This window comes from Hemitrygon akajei, chromosome 5 (genome assembly GCF_048418815.1).
Source record: "Hemitrygon akajei chromosome 5, sHemAka1.3, whole genome shotgun sequence".
In the NCBI taxonomy this organism is placed as follows: Eukaryota; Metazoa; Chordata; class Chondrichthyes; order Myliobatiformes; family Dasyatidae; genus Hemitrygon; species Hemitrygon akajei.
This window is the reverse complement of record NC_133128.1, coordinates 117,816,931-117,840,506: the sequence shown is the minus strand read 5'-3', so window position 1 is coordinate 117,840,506 and position 23,576 is coordinate 117,816,931. Positions and strand designations below refer to the sequence as shown.

At 41.5% G+C, this 23,576-nt stretch overlaps 1 protein-coding gene across 1 annotated transcript; it reads right to left on the bottom strand.

Moving 5' to 3' along the window:
- Positions 1-3,666: 3,666 nt before the first annotated feature.
- LOC140727359 (interferon omega-1-like) lies at positions 3,667-9,992 on the bottom strand. Its single transcript, XM_073044635.1, has 4 exons — positions 9,898-9,992; positions 9,044-9,133; positions 3,957-4,196; positions 3,667-3,842 (listed from the first exon to the last, which is right to left on the bottom strand). The coding sequence occupies exons 1-4, from the start codon at positions 9,955-9,957 to the stop codon at positions 3,744-3,746; spliced, it is 489 nt and encodes a 162-aa protein (XP_072900736.1). The 5' UTR covers positions 9,958-9,992; the 3' UTR covers positions 3,667-3,743.
- Between the last annotated feature and the right edge of the window lie 13,584 nt (positions 9,993-23,576).

Sequence of the window (23,576 nt, the reverse complement as noted above, 5' to 3'; positions counted from 1 at the left end):
CAAGTTTGTTCAGCCTCTCTTGATAGCACATGCCCTCTGAACCAGGCAACATCCTGGTAAACCTCTTCTGCACCCTCTCGAAAGCTTCAACATCCTTCCTATTGTGGGGTGACCAGAACTGTATGCAATACACTCTCTGGGAGAAGAAGTTTTTCCTTAACTCTGTCCTAAATGACCTACCCCTTATTCTCAAACCATGCCCTCTGGTACTGGACTCTCCCAGCATCTGGAACATATTTCCTGCCTCTATCTTGTCCAATCCCTTAATAATCTTATATGTTTCAATCAGATCCCCTCTCAATCTCCTTAATTCCAGTGTCTAACAAGAGTCTATAAAGTTGCAACATAACCTCTTGACCTTTGAACTCAATGCCACGAATAATAAAAACAAGTACTGTATCCCATAAGCCTTCTTTTTTTAACTTTTTTATTGTGTTATCAAATAGTTACAGAATAAAAGTATGCGAAAAAGAAAATATGTGTTACCCATCCCCCCTCTCCTTAACCCCTCCCCCCTAACATCCCCACTGAAAGAAAAAAGAAAGAAAGAAAGAAAAAGGAATGCCTGGATATTAGAAGATCTCCACATGCTCCACGGAGTTCGTAATAACTTTAGTATATATATTTATTTCTTTCCCCAAGTAACCAATTATTTCATCTTCGGAGCGCCTACATATTTAATCCTGTCTTTTGTAAATAAGGGCGCCACATTTTCAAAAATGTTTCATATTTATCTCTTAAATTATAAGTAATTTTTTCAAGTGGAATACAGCCATAAATTTCTTTCTTCCAACGATCTATACTTAAATATGTATCCGATTTCCAAGTAACTGCAATAGCTTTTTTGGCTACTGCCAATGCAATTTTTATAAATTCTTTCTGATATTTATTCAATTTGGATATCGGTTTTATCCCTTCAGTATCACCTAGTAAAAGTAGTATTGGATTATGTGGAAGTTGTATTCCAATAATTTGTTCCAGTAAAGCTCTTAAATTTGTCCAAAAAGGTTGAATTTTAGAACAAGACCAAGTAGAATGTAAAAAAGTACCAATTTCTTGGTTACATCGGAAACACTGATCAGATAAATTTGGGTTTAATTTATTTCTTTTTTGTGGTGTAATATATAGTTGATGTAAAAAATTGTATTGCACTAATCTTAATCGGACATTTATTGTATTTGTCATACTCTCAAGACATATTCTTGACCAATTTTTTTCTTCAATTTTAATATTCAAATCACTTTCCCATTTTTGTCTTGACTTATGGACTCCTTGTTTAATTGCCTGTTTTTGAATCAAATTATACATACAAGAGATAATTTTTTTAGTCTTTCCTTTTTGAATTAAAGTTTCTATTTCATTGGGTTTCGGTAATAACATTGTTTGACCTAACTTTTCTCTTAAATAAGCCCTTAGTTGAAAGTAACAAAAAAGAGTGTTGTTTGATACTTTATATTTATTCTTTAATTGATCGAATGACATTAATATACCTCCTTCAAAACAGTCTCCTATATATCTAATCCCTTGTTGAAACCAATTATATAAAAGTTGATTATCCATTGTAAAAGGAATAAGTCTATTTTGAATTAAAGATCTCTTTGCTAATAAGGATTCTTTGTCTCATCGTCAACATTTATCTTATTCCATAAATCAATCAAATGTTTTAATATAGGAGATTCTTTCTTTTCCCGTATCCATTTAGATTCCCAGTTATATATAAAGTCTTCTGGTATGTTTTCTCCTACTTTATCTCGTTCTATTCTGATCCATGCCAGTTTATCTTTCTCAAAAGAAGATGCAATAAATCTAAGTTGATTTGCTTTATAATAATTCTTAAAATTTGGAAGTTGTAACCCTCTGAGCTCAAATTTCCATGTCAATTTTTCCAATGATATTCTTGACATCTTACCTTTCCAAAGAAACATCCTCACATATTTATTCCCATAAGCCTTCTTAACCACCTTATCGACCTGTGTCCCATTCCTGCCTGCACTACCTTGGAGGTCCTTCTCCTCAGCCTCTTTCCTAACTCTATATACTCACTGTACAGGACTACTTTTTTTTGTAAATTATGTTTGCTAACTTCTGTTTGTAATGTTTATAAGATGCTGTGCTGTTCTTGCAAAAAAAAAGCTATTATTCTTGGCATTTATAACCTGGGCACTGATGCTTCAGACAATAAACTTTAATTTAGAATTTATGATCCTGGATTCTAAAAGCACGTCAGTTCTCAATCCCAGTCCCATTCTGACCTAACTGCAGCCTCCTCCACTGCCACAGTGAGCCCGATATAAGCAAGAAGAGCCGTACGTTATCCTCCCTGACAGTGCTACTGCATGTGGCTTCTGCTTTTAACAAATGGGCCTGTGTTACACTTTCACTTCAGATTCAACACTTCCTCATTCAAAGGGAGAATATGAAGATGAAAACCAAGAACTTAAATCCAAGTATCATACAGGGAAGATAAAAATCAAGTCAAATCACTGTGAAGTGTACTCATATGCTGAGTGTGACATTGCAGGGGAAAGAATAAACCGGGGGAAGTACCTATAACAAGGTGTGAGAAGAAGAAATGTTATATTCTGTGAGGAGGATCAGCGTGCACAAAATTTGTATTCCAAAAATGTGAAATATTCAGAATAATTAACATGTAGTAACATCTTCACTGATTTTTTTTATTAAATGTAGAAATATATTATCCATTGCAATTCTCACAATAATAATAAATTAAAACTTTTCAGCTACATGTACATACTTTTAAAAATGATTACAATAAATACAGTATAAATAAATTAAGTTAACTTTATCTTCTAACCATTGGAAGAACAATCACATTATGCTCACTGAAGGTCAGTGATGAAATCAAGAGGAATGGTTTTGCAAACCACAACCTGTGCACTGAGTGTAGGTCAGAACATTCCCAATGCATATTCCCATTGCAAAAATGACAATTAGAGGAATAACTTTTGGGAAAACAAACGGAACTTTAAATAATTTACCTTTGAAAAGGGGCTGAAAACTACAACTCTCAGATTAAACTGATAACACTAGAGGATGCTGGACAGAAGACATCGCAAACTTTCATGTGCATGAAGTTATGAGAAACAAAATTCCACCCAGGATTAATTTTAGGTAGGGAACTAAAATGATGTCAACCATAACAGAGATAAGATGCAGAATGGCAGATAGAGTAAGAAGCTGTCCACTGTGCACCTTTTCCAGGAATGGATCATTGCATTACAGTAGCTGCCTGTCTTGATATGAATGGACAAGAATAGGATCATTCAGCAAATTCACATGTCATCACTGAGTAATACTACAAAAAATAAATTAATAAATTAATAATACAATAAATTAATTCAACACTGGATATGGAGAAAGACCCAGACATTATTCCTTCCACATCACTTGCCAAATGAAAATGTGTGATTAATATAGTTATATAATAAATAGTAAAAACAGAAAATACTGTAAACATGCACAGCTCAGACAACTGCTGAGTGGAGTGAACAACAGTTAGTGTTTCAACTTTATGAGCATTGACTCGAGGAATTCACTCAGGTTTCTTCTGCACATGCACTGATTATTTGCACCAGTTGGGTTTTCCATTAACATTTCTAGCTTTTAGTTTAATTTATTTTTCAATGTAACATCAGTCTGTTCAGATATACTTTTCCTTGAAAGTTATTTTAAATAAATAGTCATAAATCTTGGTCCCTTATGAAATTGACTCTGGAAAATCTTCAGTGATCTCTGCTGATTTTTGCCATAATGAGAAGGAGCTGTTTCAAATGCGTCATGGTCTCAGTGCGGGTTGTCTCCCAGGCACAGTTGCTGAATCCCTAAAAGGGAGGACAAAAAGGCAAATGTACTCAATAGTGAAAAATTAGATAATGAACAAGTATAAAGTAGATAAATAAGTGTATTGGCAGGCACATGCTTTAATATCAATATACCTTCTGTTTCAGAAACTCTCTCAATTTCTGAAAGTATTTAAGAATTGCGGCATTCTTCCTTGGCCTGGACTCTGAGCCTGGTTTCCGGACACAGACATCCAGCACTCTGAGCTGCCGATCCAAGAGAAGCTGGAGGAGTTCCACTGAGCTCTGGACCCAGCTGACTGAGCTCAGGTTCATACTGTAAATCCTGCGGAGGTGATGCAGGGTCTGATGGACAATCCAGATCCGGTCCTGGGCCTGTGCAAAACATACATGGGAACATTAGTAGGGCCGTGGTCTCACAAACGTTTAGAATTAGAACAGAATGTTTATGAGTCTTAGTACAAGACAAAATCAAACATCAACTTAAAATATACAGACCGCAAATGGAGGGCTACTAACAACTGTGAATTGAAGGCCACATCATTGGCAGTTTCCGTCTACAGCTAGAGATTTCAACAGGGAATGAGCAATGAACCACACGGATGAAGAAGAAGACGCTTGACTGAATGAGGGAATGGCATCAATGCCACAGGATGCTACTTACACAGAGACTAGAGTCTGCTCTCCTTTCACCAGAAATAGTGAGGGGGAGAGTTTATAGAAATCAACAATCTCATAAAGGGGGGAATCAAGGAGGTGAAACAGACAGTCGTCTGAATGGGTTGTTAAAAAGATTCAACAGTAACTTATAAAGACAGTGGCATAAACAGTTGCATGTTAACTTTGCAAACACCAGGAAAGCTGCAGATGCTGGAAATTCAAGCAACACACACAAAATGCTGGTGGAACACAGCAGGCCAGGCAGCATCTATAGGGAGAAGCACTGTCGATGTTTCGGGCCGAGACCCTTTGTCAGGACTAACTGAAAGGAAAGATAGTAAGAGATTTGAAAGTGGGAGGGGGAGAGGGAGATCCAAAATGATAGGAGAAGACCGGAGGGGGTGGGGTGAAGCTAAGAGCTGGAAAAGTGATTGGCAAAAGGGATACAGAGCTGGAGAAGGGAAAGGATCATGGGACGGGAGGCCCAGGGAGAAAGAAAGGGGGAGGGGAACACCAGAGGGAGATGGAGAACAGGCAAAGAGTGATGGGCAGAGAGAGAAACAAAGAGTGGGTAAGAAAGGGAGGAGGGGCATTAACGGAAGGTAGAGAAATCAATGTTCATGCCATCAGGTTGGAGGCTACCCAGCCGGTATATAAGGTGTTGTTCCTCCAACCTGAGTGTGGCTTCATTTTGACAGTAGAGGAGGCCATGGATTGACGTATCAGAATGGGAATGGGACATGGAATTAAACTTCCTACCCCTCCACCTTCAAATTGCCTGCAAACTTTGCAACAAAGCCATCAATTCCATCATCTAAATCATTGATATAAAACGTAAAAAGAATCGGTCCCCATCACAGACCTTTGTGAAACAACACTAGTCACCGGCAGCCAACCAGAAAAGGATCCCTTTATTCCCAGTCTTTGCCTCCTGCCAATCACCCATTGCTTTATCCATGCTAGAATTTTTCCTGTAATACCATGGGCTCATAGCTGGTTAAGCAGCCTCATGTGTGGCACTTTGCCAAAGGCCTTCTGAAAATCCAAGTACACCACATCAACCAACTCTCCTTTGTCCATCCTGCTTGTTACTTCAAAAAATTATAACAGACTTATCAGGCAATATTTTCTCTTGAGGAAACCATGCTGATTATGGCAAGTACGCTAAGACCTCATCTTCTATAATTCGCTCCAACATCTTCCCAGGCACTGAGGTCAGTCTAACTGGCCTATAGTTTCTTTTCTTCTGCCTCTCTCCCTTCTTGAAGAGTGGAGTGGCATTTGCAAATTTTTAGTCTTCCAGAACCATTCCAGCATCTTGTAATTCTTGAAAGATCATTATAAATGCCACCACAATCTCTTCAGCCACCTCTTTCAGAACTCTGGGGTGTATATCATCTATCCCAGGTTACTTATCTACCTTCAGACCTTTCAGTTTCCCAAGAACCTTCTCTCTAGTCATGGTAACATCACACAATCTTCATGATCCCTGACACCTGGAACTTTTACCATACTGCTGGTGTCTTCCACAGTGAAGACTGATGCAAAATACTTACTCAGTTCATCCGCCATTTCCCTGTCCAACATTACTATCCCTCCAGCATCGTTTTCCGGTGGTCCAATATAGAACCATAGAACCATAGAACATTACAGCACAGAAACAGGCCCTTCAGCCCTTCTTGGCTGTGCTGAACCTTTTTTCTGCCTAGTCCCACTAAACTGCACCCTGACCATATCCCTCCGTACACCTCTCATCTATGTACCTGTCCAAGTTTTTCTTAAATGAGATGGCATTTACCACTTCATCTGGCAGCTCATTCCACACTCCCATCACTCTCTGTGTGAAGAAGCTCCCCCCCCCCCCCCAATGTTCCCTGTACACTTTTCCCCCTTCACCCTTAACACAAGTCCTCTGGTTTTTTTCTCCCTGCCCTCAGTGGAAAAAGCCTGCTTGCATTCATTCTATCTATGCCCATCATAATTTTATATACCTCTATCAAATCTCCCCTCATTCTTCTATGCTCCAGGGAATAAAGTCCTGACCTATTCAACCTTCCTCTGTAATTCAGCTTCTCAAGTCCCAGCAGCATCCTTGTAAACCTTCTCTGCACTCTTTCAACCTTATTAACATCACTCCTGTAATTAAGAAACCAAAACTGCTCACAATACTCCAAATTTGGCTTCACCAATGTCTTTTGCAACCTCACCATAACATTCCAACTCTTATACTCAATACTTTGACTTATAAAGACCAATGTACCAAAAGCTCTCTTTACGACCCTATCTACCGGTGATGCCACTTTAAGGGAATTATGTATCTGTATTCCCAGATCCCTCTGTTCTACTGCACTCCGCAGTGTCCTACCATTTACCTTGTATGTTCTATCTTGGTTTGTCCTTCCAAAGTGCAATACCTCACATTAAACTCCATCTGCCATTTTTCAGCCCATTTTTTCAGCTGGTCAAAATCCCTCTGCAAGCTTTGAAAACCTTCCTCACTGTCCAATACACCTCCAAACTTTGTATCATCAGCAAATTTGCTGATCCAATTTACCACATTATCATCAAGATCAATGATATAGATGACAAATAACAATGGACCCAGCACTGATCCCTGTGGCACACCACTAGTGACAGGCCTCCACTCAGAGTAGCAGTCCTCCACTACCACTCTCTGACTTCTCCCATTGAGCCAACATCCAATCCAATTTACTACCTCACCATGTATACCTAGCGACTGAATCTTCCTAATTAACCTCCCATGTGGGACCTTGTCAAAGGCCTTACTGAAGTCCATGTAGACAACATCCACTGCCTTCCCTTCATCCACTCTCCTGTATCTCTTTATTGCACTTTATATATCTGGAGAAACTTTTGATCTCTTCTTTAATATTATTGGCTAGCTTATTTCTTATTCCATCTTTACCTTCTTAATGACTTTTTTAGTTGCCTTCTGTTAGTTTTTTAAAAGCTTCCCAATCCTCTAACTTCCCACCAATCTTTGTTCAATTATATACCTCTTTTTAGCTTTTATGTTGGCTTTGATTTCTCTTTTTTGCCACAGTTGTGTCATCTTTCCTTTAGAATACTACTTCCTCTTTGGGATGTAAATATCCTGGGCCTTCCAGATTGCTTCCAGAAATTCCAACCATTGCTGCTCTGCTCTCATCCCTGCCAGCTCTTTTCCAATTGATTTTGGCCAATTCCTCTCTCATGCCGCTGTAATTCCCTATACACCACTGTAATGCTGATACATCTGAAGCTTCTCCTTTTCAAATTTCAGGGTGAATTTTATCATATTATGATCATTTTCCCTGATAGGTTCTTTTACCTCGAGCTCTCTAATCAATTCTGGTCCTTTGCAAATCACCCTATCCAGAATAGCTGATACTAGTCAGCCCAACCACGAGCTGCTCTGAAAAGCCATCTCGTAGGGCCAGGCACTCGAGAAATTCTACCTCCTGTAATCTAACACCAACCTGATTTTCCCAAACCACCTGTATATTGAAGACCCCCATGACTGTTGTAACATTGCCCTTTTGGCATGCATTTTCTATCCTCCATTGTAATTTGTAGGCCAGGACCTTACTGCTGTTTGGGGGTCTGTATACAACTCCCATCAGGGACTTTTTACCCTTGCAGATCCACAGCTCTATCCACAATGATGCAACACCTTCTGACCCTATGCCACCTCTTTCTGAGTATTTACTGACTATGCCAGCAAGTAAACAAATCTCAGGACTGTAAATCGTGAAATATATCTATTTTGATAATAACTTTACTTGAACTTCGAACAGATATTGCGAGAGTTTCTGTCTTAAAATGTTTGTTCCAAATTCCATCTATGAACTGTGGATTTTTTCCTACTATCCAGTACTCCAAAGTTTTGCATTCAATCTATAACATTGGTCATAAAAATCTCTTCCATGTGGAAAGTTTATGGATGTCTACAATCATAGAACCACGTGATATGGCACATCACTGTCCGGTCTCCTCTCAGCTTTTATCTCCTTGATACCGATGGGCCAGCTATAATGTAAAATAATTTAACGAGAAACCTCACAATTCTTCAGCGCAAGTCATTTAAAGTGAAGTAGGTGGTTCCATCACCAATGAAGCACGCGGGTAGTGTGATGATCTGAGAGGATGCAAGTATTTCCTGTGATCAACAGAACTCGCAATGTTACTGGGGGGTGGGGGAGAGAGAGGAACACACAGGGAGGGAGAGGAAAAATAGCAGAAGATGATAAAGGGTGACGCATTTATTGGTGAGAGAGCATGTGAAATGATGAGAGGGAATTGGGTACAGAGAGTGAATTACCCGTGAGTGGGACAGAGAGAGAGGGGGGAGCAGTGTGATAATTGAAATGAGATCTATTCCGTGTGAATGGGGTCCTGAAACTCAGAGTGACAGAGTCAGAAAATGAGAGTGACATGGAGAGAAAGAATTCATATTGTGATATAGTCAAATTATTTGGATAAAGTTCGGATCCGATCCTTCGCATTACGTAACATAGTGTCTCGAATTAATGACATTAAAGTAAAATGCAGTGTTTACTCACATGAACCTCCGCCGAAAGTTTCACCAGCTCCAAGGGCTTGGTTTTCAACGACAGCCTCTCAGTCACACACTGTCGAGGGAGGCGGCCACCCTGAGACAGAAGATATCAACGTTACTGACAATCCCCACACACAGAAACACCGAGAACAGACTCTTTGAAATAACCTGATTGGTAACAGCAAACAGCCCGGGACTGTCAGGACCGGTCTCTGGGAGCGGGTTCAACTCACCATTTCTTTCAGTTCGTCCAGAGTCTCTGTGTTGAGAACTCGCAGTAACTGTAACCTCTCACAGCCCAGGGTCAGGGTCACGGTCAACAACAGCCACACACTGCAAACTCTCCAAACACGGCCCAATGCCATCTCCACCCAACACTGAATAAAGCACCGATCTGAGACCAGAATCAGCTCCGAAAACGGGTCTTGTTCGCCGAATGGAACTCTCGATATGGAAATGCCACGGCTTGTGATCCGGGAGCGAACGCCGGTGCTGTAGAGACCCGTGTCTGGGGATCGTGTTGTGAGCTCTCTCTGCCATGCTGCCGGATTTTATATCTTAAAATCCGAAAACGGGTGACATTCGAAAAGTGAAATGACTGCGGGATATTTGGGAACGCGTCGGGAGAGAGCGGTCTCCGCTCTGAAGTAAGGAATCTGAAAGAGGGAGAGTCCAGCTGCAGCGACGGGAAAATCCGCCACCGGAGAGAGCAGCAGCGCTCAGGCTCTTGGTGCGATCGTTCAGTTCGGGGGGGTCCAAGGTGTTGTGGAGGGTGGGTCGAGTTTGGCAAGGGACGTGGTGGGGTGAGGACGTGACTGTGTCGGTGCATCCGTCGGGGCTGCATTTTATCAGGGTTACCGTAACACTGCATCTTTCAGCGCTGATCTTCTCTGTTACATCCAACTGCAGTGGTGCCATATCGCAGGGTGGTCAGTGCAGAGCGCCCGGGACACGTCCTTCTGGTGGCGACTGTGCTCGCTATGAAGATGGTCTGGTGTCTGGGTTCTTTACAGAAAACACTTCGGCGTTTCTTTCGTCTCCGGATCGGAAAGCGATTCCGATGCCTGCTCTCTCTGCAGGTTAGTCTCCAGCTCAGCTTGCAGCTGCGCGGCAAATTCACCCGAAACTAAAGTGTCCCAGAGTAAAGGTGACGGTTCGTCACTTCCGAAAGTGGGCGTGTTAATCAACAGGAATGGATCGGCAATAAAACCTCAGAAGCGAGGACATCTACTTCCTGATTAAGTGCTGGAGTCCTCGGAACAGGGGGTTCTATCTCATTCGTATGGTTTTCGTCACTATCTAGCGCGGGAGTTCTCTGATATTACACTGGTTGAAGTATATATTCCCACCCCAGGCAGATGTCAAATTAACACCGGAGGGATTGAGCTCCGTGATTAACTGGCCTCCCCAATGCCTTCCTCAGTATCGAAGGGCACTTCAACCAGTTTAGCTTGAAGGAGCCTCTACCGAACTACTGCCAGCATGCACCGGTAACATCCAAGGACTCAACACACTCGACCACTGCGGGATGCAACAATGAAGAACACGCACCAGACCAGCATCCCTATTTTCTTAGTTGAAGGTGATTCAAAATGTCATCGAATACTCTGCCAAACTTCTGCAGAAACTGGAAACTCAATGCACAGGAATTCAAGAGGCTGCAGAGTGTAGTACGCTCGTCCAGTTTCGTCACTCTCCACACCATAAATGACATCGGCAAGAGACAGTGCCCCAGGAAAGCAACATCCATTATAAACGTTCCCACGAGGCAGAAACTAGAGGAGCCAGAAGACTCACATCTCAAAGCTCTTCAGCAGCTTCTTCCCCACTGTCTCGGGGTCCTGTACCGACCTGAAATACCCTAACACGACCCTGGATTAACTTGCACAACTTACTTGTGTAGTTATGTCTACTTTCCTTATTTCGTAACTTGTGTATAATTTATTTTACTGTAAATTTACAGAACATAGAACAGTACAGCACAGGAACAGGCCCTTCGGCCCACAATGTTGTATCGAGGCAGCTGAAAAATAAATTAAAAACGAATCCCTCCTACTTCCATCTTCCTCATATCCACGTCCATGTGCTTATCTAAACGTCTCTTTAAAAGCCTCTACTACCATACAGGCAGCACATTCCAGGCATCTACCACTTCCAAAGTAAAAAAAAAACTTACCTCTCGATTCCCCTTTGAACCTACCCCGACCCACCTTCAATGCATGCCCTCTGGTATTAGATATTTCTACCTTGGGAGAAAAAAGATTCTCCCTGTCTACTCTACCTATGCATCTCATCATCATATAACCATATAACAATTACAGCTTGGAAACAAGCCACCTCGGCCCTTCTAGTCTGTGCCGAACGCTTACTCTACACCCAGTCCCACTGGCCTGTACTCAGCCCATAAATCTCCATTCCTTTCCTGTCCATATACCTATCCAATTTTACTTTAAATGACAATACCGAACCTGCCTCTACCACTTCTACTGGAAGCTCATTTCACACAGCTACCACTCTCTGAGTAAAGAATATAAACCCCTATCAGCTCTCCCTCCCAGCCTATGCTGCTCCAAAGTAAACAACCCAAGTTTGTTCAGCCTCTCATGATAGCACATGCCCTCTAAACCAGGCAACATCCTGATAAACCTCTTCTGCACCCTCTCGAAAGCTTCAACATCCTTCCTATTGTGGGGTGACCAGAACTGTATGCAATACACTCTCTGGGAGAAGAAGTTTTTCCTTAACTCTGTCCTAAATGACCTACCCCTTATTCTCAATCCATGCCCTCTGGTACTGGACTCTCCCAGCATCTGGAACATATTTCCTGCCTCTATCTTGTCCAATCCCTTAACAATCTTATATGTTTCAATCAGATCCCCTCTCAATCTCCTTAATTCCAGTGTCTAACAAGAGTCTATAAAGTTGCAACATAACCTCTTGACCTTTGAACTCAATGCCACGAATAATAAAAACAAGTACTGTATCCCATAAGCCTTCTTTTTTTAACTTTTTTATTGTGTTTTCAAATAGTTACAGAATAAAAGTATGCGAAAAAGAAAATATGTGTTACCCATCCGCCCTCCCCTTAACCCCTCCCCCCTAACATCCCCACTGAAAGAATAAAGAAAGAAAGAGAGAGAAAAAAGGAATGCCTGGATATTAGAAGATCTCCACATGCTCCACGGAGTTCGTAATAACTTTAGTATATATATTTATTTATTTCCCCAAGTAACCAATTATTTCATCTTCGGAGCGCCTATATATTTAATCCTGTCTTTTGTAAATAAGGGCGCCACATTTTCAAAAATGTTTCATATTTATCTCTTAAATTATAAGTAATTTTTTCAGGTGGACTACAGCCATAAATTTCTTTCTTCCAACGATCTATACTTAAATATGTATCCGATTTCCAAGTAACTGCAATAGCTTTTTTGGCTACTGCCAATGCAATTTTTATAAATTCTTTCTGATATTTATTCAATTTGGATATCAGTTTTATCCCTTCAGTATCACCTAGTAAAAGTAGTATTGGATTATGTGGAAGTTGTATTCCAATAATTTGTTCCAGTAAAACTCTTAAATTTGTCCAAAAAGGTTGAATTTTAGAACAAGACCAAGTAGAATGTAAAAAAGTACCAATTTCTTGGTTACATCGGAAACACTGATCAGATAAATTTGGGTTTAATTTATTTCTTTTTTGTGGTGTAATATATAGTTGATGTAAAAAATTGTATTGCACTAATCTTAATCGGACATTTATTGTATTTGTCATACTCTCAAGACATATTCTTGACCAATTTTTTTCTTCAATTTTAATATTCAAATCACTTTCCCATTTTTGTCTTGACTTATGGACTCCTTGTTTAATTGCCTGTTTTTGAATCAAATTATACATACAAGAGATAAATTTTTTAGTCTTTCCTTTTTGAATTAAAGTTTCTATTTCATTGGGTTTCGGTAATAACATTGTTTGACCTAACTTTTCTCTTAAATAAGCCCTTAGTTGAAAGTAACAAAAAAGAGTGTTGTTTGATACTTTATATTTATTCTTTAATTGATCGAATGACATTAATATACCTCCTTCAAAACAGTCTCCTATATATCTAATCCCTTTTTGAAACCAATTATATAAAAGTTGATTATCCATTGTAAAAGGAATAAGTCTATTTTGAATTAAAGATCACTTTGCTAATAAGGATTTCTTTGTCTCTTCGTCAACATCTATCTTATTCCATAAATCAATCAAATGTTTTAATATAGGAGATTCTTTCTTTTCCCGTATCCATTTAGATTCCCAGTTATATATAAAGTCTTCTGGTATGTTTTCTCCTATTTTATCTAGTTCTATTCTGATCCATGCCGGTTTATCTTTCTCAAAAATAGATGCAATAAATCTAAGTTGATTTGCTTTATAATAATTCTTAAAATTTGGAAGTTGTAACCCTCTGAGCTCAAATTTCCATGTCAATTTTTCCAATGATATTCTTGACATCTTACCTTCCCAAAGAAACTTCCTCACATATTTATTCCCATAAGCCTTCTTAATCACATTATCGACCTGTGTCCCATTCCTGCCTGCACTACCTTGGAGGTCCTTCTCCTCAGCCTCTTTCCTAACTCTATATACTGACTACAAAGGACTTCATTTTTTTTGTAAATTATGCTTGCTAACTTCTGTTTGTAATGTTTATAATATGCTGTGCTGTTCTTGCAAAAACAAAAGCTAATTTTCATGGCATTTATAACCTGGGCACTGATGCTTCTGACAATAAACTTTAATTTAGAATTTATGATCCTGGATTCTAAAAGCACGTCAGTTCTCAATCCCAGTCCCATTCTGACCTAACTGCAGCCTCCTCCACTGCCACAGTGAGCCCGATATAAGCAAGAAGAGCCGTGCGTTATCCTCCCTGACAGTGCTACTGCATGTGGCTTCTGCTTTTAAAAAATGGGCCTGTGTTACACGCTCACTTCGGACTCAACACTTCCTCATTCAAAGGGAGAATATGAAAATGAAAACCAAGAACTTAAATCCAAGAATCATACAGGGAAGATAAAAATCAAGTCGAATCACTGTGAAGTGTACTCATATGCTGAGTGTGACATTGCAGGGGAAAGAATAAAGCGGGGGAAGTACCTATAACAAGGTGTGAGAAGAAGAAATGTTATATTCTGTGAGGAGGATCAGCGTGCACAAAATTTGTATTCCAAAAATCTGAAATATTCAGAATAATTAACATGTAGTAACATCTTCACTGATTTTTTTTATTAAATGTAGAAATATATTATCCATTGCAATTCTCACAATAATAATAAATTAAAACTTTTGAGCTACATGTACATACTTTTAAAAATGATCACAATAAATACAGTATAAATAAATTAAGTTAACTTTATCTTCTAACTATTGGAAGAACAATCACATTATGCTCACTGAAGGTCAGTGATGAAATCAAGAGGAATGGTTTTGCAAACCACAACCTGTGCACTGAGTGAAGGTCAGAACATTCCCAATGCATATTCCCATTGCAAAAATGACAATCAGAGGAATAATTTTTGGGAAAACGAACGGAACTTTAAACAATTTACCTTTGAAAAGGGGCTGAAACCTACAACTCTCAGATTAAACTCATAACAGTAGAGGATGCTGGACAGAAGACATCGCAAACTTTCATGTGCATGAAGTTATGAGAAACAAAATTCCACCCAGGATTAATTTTAGGTAGGGAACTAAAATGATGTAAACCATAACAGAGATAAGATGCAGAATGGCAGATAGAGTAAGAAGCTGTCCACTGTGCACCTTTTCCAGGAATGGATCATTGCATTACAGTAGCTGCCTGTCTTGATATGAATGGACAAGAATAGGATCATTCAGCAAATTCACATGTCATCACTGAGTAATACTACAAAAAATAAATTAATAAATTAATAATACAATAAATTAATTCAACACTGGATATGGAGAAAGACCCAGACATTATTCCTTCCACATCACTTGCCAAATGAAAATGTGTGATTAATATAGTTATATAATAAATAGTAAAAACAGAAAATACTGTAAACATGCACAGCTCAGACAACTGCTGAGTGGAGTGAACAACAGTTAGTGTTTCAAGTTTATGAGCATTGACTCGAGGAATTCACTCAGGTTTCTTCTGCACATGCACTGATTATTTGCACCAGCTGGGTTTTCCATTAACATTTCAAGCATTTAGTTTAATTTATTTTTCAATGTAACATCAGTCTGTTCAGATATACTTTTCCTTGAAAGTTATTTTAAATAAATAGTCATAAATCTTGGTCCCTTATGAAATTGACTCTGGAAAATCTTCAGTGATCTCTGCTGATTTTTGCCATAATGAGAAGGAGCTGTTTCAAATTCGTCATGGTCTCAGTGCGGGTTGTCTCCCAGGCACAGTTGCTGAATCCCTAAAAGGGAGGACAAAAAGGCAAATGTACTCAATAGTGAAAAATTAGATAATGAACAAGTATAAAGTAGATAAATAAGTGTATTGGCAGGCACATGTTTTAATATCAATATACCTTCTGTTTCAGAAACTCTCTCAATTTCTGGAAGTATTTAAGAATTGCGGAATTCTTCCTTGGCCTGGACTCTGAGCCTGGTTTCCGGACACAGACATCCAGCACTCTGAGCTGCCGATCCAAGAGAAGCTGGAGGAGTTCCACTGAGCTCTGGACCCAGCTGACTGAGCTCAGATTCATACTGTAGATCCTGCGGAGGTGATGCAGGGTCTGATGGACAATCCAGATCCGGTCCTGGGCCTGTGCAAAACACACATGGGGACATAAGTAGGGCCGTGGTCTCACAAACGTTTAGAATTAGAACAGAATGTTTATGAGTTTTAGTACAAGACAAAATCAAACATCAACTTAAAATATACAGACCGCAAATGGAGGGCTACTAACAACTGTGAATTGAAGGCCACATCATTGGCAGTTTCCGTCTACAGCTAGAGATTTCAACAGGGAAAGAGCAATGAACCACACGGATGAAGAAGAAGACGCTTGACTGAATGAGGGAATGGCATCAATGCCACAGGATGCTACTTACACAGAGACTAGAGTCTGCTCTCCTTTCACCAGAAATAGTGAGGGGGAGAGTTTATAGAAATCAACAATCTCATAAAGGGGGGAATCAAGGAGGTGAAACAGACAGTCGTCTGAATGGGTTGTTAAAAAGATTAAACAGTAACTTATAAAGACAGTGGCATAAACAGTTGCATGTTAACTTTGCAAACACTAGGAAAGCTGCAGATGCTGGAAATTCAAGCAACACACACAAAATGCTGGTGGAACACAGCAGGCCAGGCAGTATCTATAGGGAGAAGCACTGTCGACGTTTCGGGCCGAGACCCTTCATCAGGACTAACTCAAAGGAAAGATAGTAAGAGATTTCAAAGTGGGAGGGGGAGGGGTAGATCCAAAATGATAGGAGAAGACCGGAGGGGGTGGGGTGAAGCTAAGAGCTGGAAAGGTGATTGGCAAAAGGGATACAGAGCTGGAGAAGGGAAAGGATCATCGGGCGGGAGGCCTAGGGAGAAAGAAAGGGGGAGGGGAATACAAGAGGGAGATGGAGAACAGGCAAAGAGTGATGGGCAGAGAGAGAAACAAAGAGTGGGTAAGAAAGGGAGGAGGGGTATTAACGGAAGGTAGAGAAATCAATGTTCATGCCATCAGGTTGGAGGCTACCCAGCTGGTATATAAGGTGTTGTTCCTCCAACCTGAGTGTGGCTTCATTTTGACAGTAGCGGAGGCCATGGATAGACGTATCAGAATGGGAATGGGACATGGAATTAAAATGTGTGGCCACTGGGAGACGCTGCTTACTCTGCACCTACACACCTATGCTCTGTCCACCAGAGAAAGCAGGATCTCCCAGTAGCCACACATTTTAGGTGAAGTGGTTAGGGGAATAGATGACAGGTGACTATGGGAATGGGAACTTTTTAGGGGTGTCTTGTAATGTGAGCTGAGGTGTCCTATGTCTGCACCCTGTGGTACCTGATGCCCAATGGCCATCACACATTTTTAAGATAAGCAGATCATAGGCATCTTCTACACTTCAGAACTTGAGTAGAGGCAAATAAAAGTCACAGAAAAAAAGGTGCTGGGGTCCTCTCAGTCCATACCACCCATCAAGCAGCCACCTAAAGAAATCTCATTCAGAGTGATTGGGGCAGTGGTTGTAGAAGGGAGATGCAGCCTGGAGAGAAACTGCGAGGCAGGAGAGGCAGTTAGTCAATAGCAAAGAGTCAACCCTTTCATTTCTTCTACCAAAGTGCATGAACTATACTCTCTGAGACTGTATTCCATCTACCATTCCTTTGCCCATTCTCCTAATCTGTCAAAGTCTTTCTGCAGCCTCCCTATTTCCTCAAAACTTCCTACCCCTCCACCTTCAAATTGCCTGCAAACTCTGCAACAAAGCCATCAATTCCATCATCTAAATCATTGATATATAACGTAAAAAGAATCGGTCCCCAACACAGACCTTTGTGGAACACCACTAGTCACCGGCAGCCAACCAGAAAAGGATCCCTTTATTCCCAGTCTTTGCCTCCTGCCAATCACCCATTGCTTTATCCATGCTAGAATTTTTCCTGTAATACCATGGGCTCATAGCTGGTTAAGCAGCCTCATGTGTGGCACTTTGCCAAAGGCCTTCTGAAAATCCAAGTACACCACATCAACCAACTCTCCTTTGTCCATCCTGCTTGTTACTTCAAAAAATTATAACAGATTTATCAGGCAATATTTTCTCTTGAGGAAACCATGCTGATTATGGCAAGTACGCTAAGACCTCATCTTCTATAATTCGCTCCAACATCTTCCCAGGCACTGAGGGCAGTCTGACTGGCCTATAGTTTCTTTTCTTCTGCCTCTCTCCCTTCTTGAAGAGTGGAGTGGCATTTGCAAATTTTTAGTCTTCCAGAACCATTCCAGCATCTTGTGATTCTTGAAAGATCATTACAAATGCCACCACAATCTCTTCAGCCACCTCTTTCAGAACTCTGGGGTGTATATCATCTATCCCAGGTTACTTATCTACCTTCAGACCTTTCAGTTTCCCAAGAACCTTCTCTCTAGTCATGGTAACATCACACAATCTTCATGATCCCTGACACCTGGAACTTTTACCATACTGCTGGTGTCTTCCACAGTGAAGACTGATGCAAAATACTTACTCAGTTCATCCGCCATTTCCCTGTCCCACATTACTATCCCTCCAGCATCGTTTTCCGGTGGTCCAATATAGAACCATAGAACCATAGAACATTACAGCACAGAAACAGGCCCTTCAGCCCTTCTTGGCTGTGCTGAACCTTTTTTCTGCCTAGTCCCACTAACCTGCACCTAGACCATATCCCTCCGTACACCTCTCATCTATGTACCTGTCCAAGTTTTTCTTAAATGAGCCCGCATTTACCACTTCATCTGGCAGCTCATTCCACACTCCCATCACTCTCTGTGTGAAGAAGCTCCCCCCCCCCCCCAATGTTCCCTGTACACTTTTCCCCCTTCACACTTAACACAAGTCCTCTGGTTTTTTTCTCCCCTGCCCTCAGTGGAAAAAGCCTGCTTGCATTCATTCTATCTATGCCCATCATAATTTTATATACCTCTATCAAATCTCCCCTCATTCTTCTATGCTCCAGGGAATAAAGTCCTGACCTATTCAACCTTCCTCTGTAATTCAGTTTCTCAAGTCCCAGCAGCATCCTTGTAAACCTTCTCTGCACTCTTTCAACCTTATTAACATCACTCCTGTTATTAAGTAACCAAAACTGCTCACAATACTCCAAATTTGGCCTCACCAATGTCTTTTGCAACCACACCATAACATTCCAACTCTTATACTCAATACTTTGACTTATAAAGACCAATGTACCAAAAGCTCTCTTTACGACCCTATCTACCGGTGATGCCACTTTAAGGGAATTATGTATCTGTATTCCCAGATCCCTCTGTTCTACTGCACTCCGCAGTGTCCTACCATTTACCTTGTATGTTCTATCTTGGTTTGTCCTTCCAAAGTGCAATACCTCACAGTAAACTCCATCTGCCATTTTTCAGCCCATTTTTTCAGCTGGTCAAAATCCCTCTGCAAGCTTTGAAAACCTTCCTCACTGTCCAATACACCTCCAATCTTTGTATCATCAGCAAATTTGCTGATCCAATTTACCACATTATCATCCAGATCAATGATATAGATGACAAATAACAATGGACCCAGCACTGATCCCTGTGGCACACCACTAGTGACAGGCCTCCACTAGTAGAGTAGCAATCCTCTACTACCACTCTCTGACTTCTCCCATTGAGCCAACGTCCAATCCAATTTACTACCTCACCATGTATACCTAGCGACTGAATCTTCCTAACTAACCTCCCTTGCGGGACCTTGTCAAAGGCCTTACTGAAGTCCATGTAGACAACATCCACTGCCTTCCCTTCATCCACTCTCCTGTCTCTCTTTATTGCACTTTATATATCTGGAGAAACTTTTGATCTCTTCTTTAATATTATGGGCTAGCTTATTTCTTATTCCATCTTTACCTTCTTAATGACTTTTTTAGTTTCCTTCTGTTAGTTTTTTAAAAGCTTCCCAATCCTCTAACTTCCCACCAATCCTTGTTCAATTATATGCCCTCTTTTTGGCTTTTATGTTGGCATTGATTTCTCTTTTTCGCCACAGTTGTGTCATCTTTCCTTTAGAATACTACTTCCTCTTTGGGATGTATATATCTTGGGCCTTCCAGATTGCTTCCAGAAATTCCAACCATTGCTGCTCTGCTGTCATCCCTGCCAGTTCTTTTCCAATCGATTTTGGCCAACTCCTCTCTCATGCCACTGTAATGCTGATACATCCGAAGCTTCTCCTTTTCAAATTTCAGGGTGAATTTTATCATATTATGATCATTTTCCCAGATAGGTTCTTTTACCTCGAGCTCTCTAATCAATTCTGGTCCTTTGCAAATCACCCTATCCAGAATAGCTGATACCAGTCAGCCCAACCACGAGCTGCTCTGAAAAGCCATCTCGTAGGGCCAGGCACTCGAGAAATTCTACCTCCTGTAATCTAACACCAGCCTGATTTTCCCAAACCACCTGTATATTGAAGACCCCCATGACTGTTGTAACATTGCCATTTTGGCATGCATTTTCCATCCTCCATTGTAATTTGTAGGCTAGAACCGTACTGCTGTTTGGGGGGTCTGTATACAACTCCCATCAGGGACTTTTTACCCTTGCAGATCCACAGCTCTATCCACAATGATGCAACACCTTCTGACCCTATGCCACCTCTTTCTGAGTATTTACTGACTATGCCAGCAGGTAAACAAATCTCAGGACTGTAAATCGTGAAATATATCTATTTTGATAATAACTTTACTTGAACTTCGAACAGATATTGCGAGAGTTTCTGTCTTAAGATGTTTGTTCCAAATTCCATCTATGAATTGTGGATTTTTTCCTGCTATCCTGTACTCCAAAGTTTTGCATTCAATCTATAACATTGGTCATAAAAAATCTCTTCCATGTGGAAAGTTTATGGATGTCTACAATCATAGAACCACGTGATATGGCACATCACTGTCCGGTCTCCTCTCAGCTTTTATCTCCTTGATACCGATGGGCCAGCTATAATGTAAAATAATTTAACGAGAAACCTCACAATTCTTCAGCGCAAGTAATTTAAAGTGAAGTAGGTGGTTCCATCACCAATGAAGCACGCGGGTAGTGTGATGATCTGAGAGGATGCAAGTATTTCCTGTGATCAGCAGAACTCACAATGTTACTGGGGGGTGGGGTAGAGAGAGGAACACACAGGGAGGGAGAGGAAAAAGTAGCAGAAGGTGATAAAGGGTGACGCATTTATTGGTGACAGAGCATGTGAAATGATGAGAGGGAATTGGGTACAGAGAGTGAATTACCCGTGAGTGGGACAGAGAGAGAGGGGGGAGCAGTGTGATAATTGAAATGAGATCTATTCCGTGTGAATGGGGTCCTGAAACTCAGAGTGACAGAGTCAGAAAATGAGAGTGACATGGAGAGAAAGAATCCATATTCTGATATAGTCAAATTATTTGGATAAAGTTCGGATCCGATCCTTCGCATTACGTAACATAGTGTCTCGAATTAATTACATTAAAGTAAAATGCAGTGTTTACTCACATGAACCTCCGCTGAAAGTTTCACCAGCTCCAAGGGCTTGGTTTTCAACGACAGCCTCTCAGTCACACACTGTCGAGGGAGGCGGCCACCCTGAGACAGAAGATATCAACGTTACTGACAATCCCCACACACAGAAACACCGGAGAACAGACTCTTTGAAATCACCTGATTGGTAACAGCAAACAGCCCGGGGACTGTCAGGACCGGTCTCTGGGAGCGGGTTCAACTCACCATTTCTTTCAGTTCGCCCAGAGTCTCTGTGTTGAGAACTCGCAGTAACTGTAACCTCTCACAGCCCAGGGTCAGGGTCACGGTCAACAACAGCCACACACTGCAAACTCTCCAAACACGGCCCAATGCCATCTCCACCCAACACTGAATAAAGCACCGATCTGAGACCAGAATCAGCTCCGAAAACGGGTCTTGTTCGCCGAATGGAACTCTCGATATGGAAATGCCACGGCTTGTGATCCGGGAGCGGACGCCGGTGCTGCCGAGACCCGTGTCTGGGGATCGTGTTGTGAGCTCTCTCTCTGCCATGCTGCCGGATTTTATATCTTAAAATCCGAAAATGGGTGACATTCGAAAAGTGAAATGACTGCGGGATATTTGGGAACGCGTCGGGAGAGAGCGGTCTCCGCTCTGAAGTAAGGAATCTGAAAGCGAGAGAGTCCAGCTGCAGCGACGGGAAAATCCGCCACCGGAGAGAGCAGCAGCGCTCAGGCTCTTGGTGCGATCGTTCAATTCGGGGGGGTCCAAGGTGTTGTGGAGGGTGGGTCGAGTTTGGCAAGGGACGTGGTGGGGTGAGGACGTGACTGTGTCGGTGCATCCGTCGGGGCTGCATTTTATCAGGGTTACCGTAACACTGCATCTTTCAGCGCTGATCTTCTCTGTTACATCCAACTGCAGTGGTGCCATATCGCAGGGTGGTCAGTGCAGAGCGCCCGGGACACGTCCTTCTGGTGGCGACTGTGCTCGCTATGAAGATGGTCTGGTGTCTGGGTTCTTTACAGAAGACACTTCGGCGTTTCTTTCGTCTCCGGATCGGAAGGCGATTCCGATGCCTGCTCTCTCTGCGGGTTAGTCTCCAGCTCAGCTTGCAGCTGCGCGGCAAATTCACCCGAAACTAAAGTGCCCCAGGGTAAAGGTGACGGTTCGTCACTTCCGAAAGTGGGCGTGTTAATCAACAGGAATGGATCGGCAATAAAACCTCAGAAGCGAGGACATCTACTTCCTGATTAAGTGCTGGAGTCATCGGAGCAGGGGGTTCTATCTCATTCGTATGGTTTTCGTCACTATCTAGCGCGGGAGTTCTCTGATATTACACTGGTTGAAGTATATATTCCCACCCCAGGCAAATGTCAAATTAACACCGGAGGGTTTGAGCTCCGTGATTAACTGGCCTCCCCAATGCCTTCCTCAGTATCGAAGGGCACTTCAACCAGTTTAGCTTGAAGGAGCCTCTACCGAACTACTGCCAGCATGCACCGGTAACATCCAAGGACTCAACACACTCGACCACTGCGGGATGCAACAATGAAGAACACGCTCCAGACCAGCATCCCTATTTTCTTAGTTGAAGGTGATTCAAAATGTCATCGAATACTCTGCCAAACTTCTGCAGAAACTGTGGAATCTCAATGCACAGGAATTCAAGAGGCTGCAGAGTGTAGTACGCTCGTCCAGTTTCGTCAGTCTCCACACCATAAATGACATCGGCAAGAGACAGTGCCCCAGGAAAGCAACATCCATTATAAACGTTCCCACGAGGCAGAAACTAGAGGAGCCAGAAGACTCACATCTCAAAGCTCTTCAGCAGCTTCTTCCCCACTGTCTCGGGGTCCTGTACCGACCTGAAATACCCTAACACGACCCTGGATTAACTTGCACAACTTACTTGTGTAGTTATGTCTACTTTCCTTATTTCGTAACTTGTGTATAATTTATGTTACTGTAAGTTTACAGAACATAGAACAGTACAGCAAAGGAACAGTCCCTTCGGCCCACAATGTTGTATCGAGGCAGCTTAAAAATAAATTAAAAACGAATCCGTCCTACCTCCATCTTCCTCATATCCACGTCCACGTGCTTATCTAAACGTCTCTTTAAAAGCCTCTACTACCATACAGGCAGCACATTCCAGGCATCTACCACTTCCAAAGTAAAAAAAAACTTACCTCTCGATTCCCCTTTGAACCTACCCCGACCCACCTTCAATGCATGCCCTCTGGTATTAGATATTTCTACCCTGGGAGAAAAAAGATACTCCCTGTCTACTCTACCTATGCATCTCATCATCATATAACCATATAACAATTACAGCACGGAAACAAGCC

Bases quoted from the DNA above. Each gene is read 5' to 3' on its own strand.
- LOC140727359 (XM_073044635.1), bottom strand. From the start codon at position 9,957: ATGGCACCACTGCAGTTGGATGTAACAGAGAAGATCAGCGCTGAAAGA. The intron at 9,134-9,897 runs GTAACCCTGATA...CTTCTGTCTCAG, and splicing joins CTGAAAGATGCAGTGTTACG to GGTGGCCGCCTCCCTCGACA. The intron at 4,197-9,043 runs GTGAGTAAACAC...TGTTTTGCACAG, and splicing joins AACTTTCGGCGGAGGTTCAT to GCCCAGGACCGGATCTGGAT.